This window comes from Myotis brandtii, unplaced genomic scaffold (genome assembly GCF_000412655.1).
Source record: "Myotis brandtii unplaced genomic scaffold, ASM41265v1 scaffold630, whole genome shotgun sequence".
In the NCBI taxonomy this organism is placed as follows: domain Eukaryota; kingdom Metazoa; phylum Chordata; class Mammalia; order Chiroptera; family Vespertilionidae; genus Myotis; species Myotis brandtii.
This window is the reverse complement of record NW_005370412.1, coordinates 371,761-377,760: the sequence shown is the minus strand read 5'-3', so window position 1 is coordinate 377,760 and position 6,000 is coordinate 371,761. Positions and strand designations below refer to the sequence as shown.

Genomic DNA, 6,000 nt, shown 5'->3' with positions numbered 1-6,000 from the left:
TAACAATAAAGATTTTTCAAAATCAATAAAATATAATATATATTACAAACAAGTTTTAATACTGTAATGCCAACTCCATACAAGGGTAAAATTGAAATTTAAAATTATAACTTGTATGCATATATGCATAACCCCTGGACACAGACTATGGGGTGAATGTGAATACATTTATAGGATAGATACAAAATGCTAAACAAAAAAAGAAAAGGGAAAAACGTCCCTGGGGCCCCTCCCGCTCTCTTAGTGATTACGGAGAGGCCTGTGCTCGGGAGAAGCTGTGGGCCAGATCCGTTTCTGTGTTCGGTGGTGGAAACAGACTTCAGCTGGCTGCAGCCGGCTCGCACGTGGCCCTGCTGGAGACCCCGCCTCAGAGGACGGGAAACTGCCTTTGCAGGGTCCACGGTGATCCTACACCCAGCTGCCTGCAGACGCCACGGCTACGGACGGGGAGCCGGACAGCAGTGGGGTAAGCAGCCTCCCACAGCGCCACACCCAGAAACCCAAGGTGCCAGGACTGCAACCAGGTCTGTCCAGCAGGTCCAAACCCAGGGCTGCTCAGTGCCCCGTCCTGGGCCTCTGAGTGGCTCTCACACTGGACCGCGGCTGCTACACCAGGCCCTTTCTCCACACTGCCCTCATTAGGGGTTTCTAGGTGATTCCACAGGCCAGGACTGAGACCTGAGGGCCACAGGAGCACCAGCCCCAGCATATGACCATCACACACACACGTGCAGAGACGTGAGGTCGACACACACACACACACACACACACACACGTGCAGAGACGTGAGGTTGGAGCTACAGGAGGCCTTTGCAGCTCCTGGAGGTTAGGGACCTGCCCTCCATGCAGCCCTCGCCCCCTCCTTTGAGTCACCATCTGTGAGCCCCTCGCCAACAGGGAGAGCAGGGTGTGGGGGTGTAGGGGTGGGGAGGGCCGAGGCAGGGCTCCGAGGAAAATCGGTTCTGTAGGAAAACGGGAGGCTCCGCACAGCACCGACACTAGGTGTGAGTCCCCGAGACAAGCTGTGCGGCAACGTGCCTCTCTGCGCTCAGCGCCCGAGCAGAGGGAGAAACGTGGTTTGGTGTGTGAGCAGCTGGAGGCTGGGCTGGAGAGCTGGGTGGGAGGGAGGCGGCAGGGGAGCGTTGGAACAGGTGGTCCTCCCACCAGCTTCCAGACCTTCAGCCCCTGACCCAGCATCTGTCCTAGAAACAGGCCCCTGTGGACAAAGGGAAGAGCCAGCGGGGGGTGGGTGATGTGTTCAGAGAAAGAAAGGAGCTCTTCCCACTGGGCCCCTCACATCTGAGCAGGAGGAGACACGCGCGGAGCAGTGTGACTGGGCGGGGTGAGCACTCCCTCCCCACCCGCCCGCTGGCTGTGCCGCTCCAAGTGAGATCGCTGGGAGCCTGCTGGTTCCCAATCCCCAGACTTCCCGGTCCCTGGCTGCACTGAGAGCAATGTTACATTTAGCGGGGTGTTCTCTGCTGCAGGGATGGTATTACAGTCCTCGTCCATGCAATCCTCACACTAACCTCTGGAGAAGGGACTCTTCCTGTTGCTGCTTTACACGTGGGGAAACTGAGGCCTGGAGAGGTTAACGGAGGAAGGGACGGAAGGTAGAACCATGATCTGATCCTGAGCATCTGACTGCAGCGTCCGTGCAGTTAGCCACTCCCTCAGAGCTGCAGAAACCTCTTTCCCGCCCTGGGATCCAACATGCTCACATCCCCGCTCCAGGAGGACTCCAGCAATGAAGCTCTACCTCCTCTCATTGCTCCATATCCAACATGCTCACATCCCCGCTCCAGGAGGACTCCAATGAAGCTCTACCTCCTCTCATTGCTCCGCCTGGGCTTCACTTCCTGGGAGGGGCGCAGAGCGTACAGGAAAAGGACTGCCAGCTTTCAGCGTGGCCAGCCTGGCCACTCTCTCTCAGCAGCTTTTGACCTTGGGGCCTGCCTTCTTCATGGAGAAATGGCCCTCCACTCTAAGAACGGTACTTTCACTTACCCAGCACCTACCCACTTCAGCCTGTCCTTTGGAATTTCACACACAGGAGCTCATTTAATGCTCACTCCCAACCTGCCAGGTGGGGCCACCACACTCAGGCTCATCTCCCACCTCCACGGAAGCTCCTCTTATCTTTTGTCCGTCCATGTCCATTCCGTGTAGGTGCTGCCCAGGGCTGTGGCCTTGACCTGCCTGTCGCCTGTCTTCTTGTCCTAGAGCCTCTACCAGAGTAAGTGCTGTTGCTTCAAGTACTGTGTGGTGATGACCTCCAAACCTATCGCTCTGGCCCCTGCTCGTGTTCAAGACCCATCTTTCCACCATTAGGTGTCTTCATACTTAACTTGTCCAAAACGAATTCAGTGTCTTATGCATACCACCACACTTCACTAGATGAATGGCAGTCATTAATGGCAGTAAAGCATCTGTTTTGTTGCTTGTAGAAGAAATCTCATTCACCATTCATGACCCCTCACTTCCATCCCTCCTATTCCCATATAGCCTCCAGGTCCTGTCTACTCCAATCTGCTCTGTGGACTCTTCCCCCTTCATCCTCACAACCATGTCCTCACCTTCTTGCATCCTAGCCCATCTTCTCCATCACCTGCTTCTGTTCTGTCACACTCTGGTGCCAGACCAAGATGAGCCAGACCATGGCATCACCCTCTTAAAGTCTTCAGTCTCTCCACCTCCCCCGGGGTCACACTGACACTCCGCACCAGACATTCCATTTCCCCCACAGACTCATTCTCACCAGTTACTCCAACCTCCTCTTCCACCCGCTCCCCGACCCCTTCAGCTCTGATCACACTCAACAACCTTTACCCCAAATACTCTATGTTGTTCATGCATCCGCTTTTGCATGCATTGTCACTGCCATTAGAGGGAATGACATTCCTCTTTTGTCTGATGAACTCCTATTTATCTGACAAAACCCAATTCAAAATTCACCTCTTTGAATGTCTTTATTCTTTGAAGATGCATGCTGAAATGTTTAGGAGTGAATGTCATGAATCCCTCACTTACTTTCAAATGATTTAGCTATATGCCTACATCAATGTGTATATACCTATGCATCTATATCTACCTATCTATATATTGAGAAAGAGAGAGATAATATTGCAAATGCTGACAATGGTTGAATCTAGGTGGTGGTTGTAGTCATCTGTTAACTCTTCTGTACTTGAAAATGTTCACAATTAAAAGTTGCGGGGGAGGTGGGATCACCTCATTTGTGATAGCTTCCTCATTGCCCCTGACAAAGTGAATTACCCCTTCCCAACAACACAGCACCTTTTATTGTGATTTTGTGTTTAGCAACTCTCTCTTCCACACACTGTGAACCTGCAAAAGCATGGTAGCTGCACACAGTAGGCACTCAGGAACTGGTTATCTGCATGAATGGATGTCCTCTCCTGTGAGGCTGAACTTGATGAACAATAAGCCACAGGAACAGGAAGTCATAGGAGTCACCATACACTCACCACCACGCTTCATTCTCTGAAAGACAGATGCTCATTCCCCATAAGGCAGATGCCCATGAGCACAGAAAAGCTACCGTGGAATGGAGGAAAGACAACAAATGGCTGTTTACTGAATGGCAGAGCATAAGTAAAAATCAGGAGGTCTAGCCTCTGTGGCTGGTTCCATGACTAACCAGCTGTGTGACCACAGGCAATTACCAACCTCTCTGTGCCTCAATTTTCTCACTGGCAAGCAAGGAGTAACAAGTCTGTCTTGTCCAACGAATGGGAGGAAAGTGTGTGAGTATGCTCTGAGAAGTCTAAGACTTATACAAACAATGCAGTGCTATCCTCATTTTTGTTAGGAAAATGAGCAAGATTTTGTCCTCCCCAAGACCAGCGAAGAATTCTGAGTCACTCAGTTTGAGGCTGGGGTGGAGGTAGGAGGCGGTGCTTCGCCTCCTTAAAGGGTGGGAATTTCCACCCAGCCGGGAGTGATGAGCGCCTCTGGCTTGGGCCTCATTTTCTCCCACCCCCTCTTTCCCTTTCCTCTGACCAAGTGACAGCTGCTGGGAAACAGAGTGGAGAACCTTAAAATAGAGCAGCAAACGTCTGGACTCCCAGCCCCGGGCTCCGTTGCACCATTCTGCTTACGCAGCAGGCGCACAGAAACCTCGGCTCACGTGGCTCTCAGGCCTCTGCCCCACAGGAGCCGATGAGGCCGTGGAAAAAGCAGCGCGCAGATTCCAGAGAAAAGCAGTCATCGAGGAATGTGGAGTTTTGGCTGGCCGCCCCGCCCCGCGCCCCATCCCCGCGAGATGCGAGCCCTGATGTTCCTGGAGCCTCCAGGGCCTGGAACTCCCTGGAGCAGCAGCTCTTCCTGGAAGCAGTGACCATCCCGCTGACCTCAGGGGCTGGGGAAAGACAGTGAGAGGGGAGAGGGGGTCCATACTCCATGGTTTCAGAGAAGCTTGACTTCCCAGGCTCTGAGCGCTTAGTCGGGGCTGCTTATGTAGCAAAATTCGGGGTGTAAAGTGCTGGGAAGTAAAGAACCACCTGGAAGACGGGGTCCTGGGTCTGGGACCCAGTGGACCTCAAATCAAATTCCAATCTGGTAGATGGTCAGCCTGACCCTGGAGGAAGGGTCCTCCCGGAGTGTGAAGGCTGAAGTGATGGAACCAAAATCCTAAGAACCTGAAAAGCAGCTGTTACTCTCCGCGTTCGGGAGGCAGACAGATAATGAACAAGGATCATCGTATTGTTAAAATAATTGCCAGGAGTGATTAACACAGTAAAGGAAGCAGAGAGTCAAAGGGCAACTACTTTGAGCAGCGTGGTTGGAAAGGTGTCCTAGTCAACTTCCTGTTGCTAACGGCAGAAAAGGACTATTTCTGACTTAAAGGGGAAAAAAAAAATCATTGAAGGGAGTTTGGGGTAGCCCACGACATTTTCAGGAAGTCTCAACACAGACAAGAACAAAGGGAGACGCGGCAGCCAAAAATCCCTCCGCAAAACCACTCTGAGAAGCCAGCAGGTGCCAGGGCTGCGGCTAGCCGCCCCTGCCTGCCCCGCGCCCACGCTGGAACTCCCCGGACATCTGGTGCCCTGGAAGCCGGATGCTGCCGCCGCCACTAACCTCAAAGTGGCTTCTCCGCCACCCATTTCTTTGCATCACCAGCTCCTGACTCAAGTCCCAGATGGGTGCACCTCATTGGCGCCCCGCTGCTGATGATGCAAAGTTCCAAGCTGTGCTGGGCCGACATGGGCATTTGCTGGCACTGATGAATATGCAGGCCTGAGCTTCAGGCAGGGCAGGGAGGGGGGAGGGGCCCTGACTCTCCATCCACTCCTTATTGAAGTGTCCCCCGCCCGACCCAGTTTGGCTGCTGCAGCCTTTCTCTTTCCCCTTGATGGGATTTCAGCCTCTTTTCCGATAAAAATAATAGCGACTAATTCCGAGTGCCTCTTAGACACAAATCCTTCACAGACATCATCTCTAAGACTGACTCCCTCCTTGCAAGGCCGTTAATGACTCTCTCCATTTCAAATGCTGACGCTAAAGCTTAGAGAGATTATAGATCGTGTCCAGGCTCTCCAGAGTAGGAAATCGCCGAGCTCAAATTTGAAAGCAGGTCTGTTATGTTCTCAGGCGCACACGCTGGCTCCTAGGGGGGTTGGAATTTAGACAAATGTTCAGCATAGAAGTGGTCCCTGCTCCCACATCCTGGCCATGATACAGAGGGAAGGCAGTGAACTCCATCTGGATTTAGGACCAGGTGGAGTCCTAAATGGGTAGGACTCCATCTACAGCCCTTTACCTGCCAATCACCTGTGATATCCTAGGACTGAAGCTGTCCCAGCCTCCCGGGGAGCTGAGCTCTGAGGCCATTTGGCAGGGTTCTCTGGTTCCTTCTTGCCAAGGCAGACCCCTCCATCCCCCAAGCTTAGTCCACCAGGCCTCCAGAAAGCCCCCCTGGAGTTCTGTACTTCTGGGTTTACACCTCTAAAGACAGGGCTCGCTTTCATAAAATGT

At 52.8% G+C, this 6,000-nt stretch overlaps 1 protein-coding gene across 4 annotated transcripts in view; it reads right to left on the bottom strand.

Moving 5' to 3' along the window:
* Positions 1 to 158: 158 nt before the first annotated feature.
* RGS8 (regulator of G-protein signaling 8) overlaps positions 159 to 6,000 on the bottom strand; it is a 50,748-nt gene continuing 44,906 nt past the window's right edge. For 3 of the 4 annotated variants that reach the window (XM_014528361.1, XM_014528362.1, XM_014528363.1), the window contains exons 5-7: positions 1,530 to 1,582; positions 1,366 to 1,445; positions 159 to 1,216 (exon numbers count right to left, since the gene is read on the bottom strand). In XM_014528361.1, the coding sequence (XP_014383847.1) occupies positions 649 to 1,216; positions 1,366 to 1,445; positions 1,530 to 1,582 (701 nt within the window). In that variant the 3' untranslated portion in view covers positions 159 to 648. Of the gene's footprint in view, positions 1,446 to 1,529; positions 1,583 to 6,000 lie in introns of all 4 variants that reach the window. The other variant, XM_014528364.1, reaches the window with a different exon arrangement.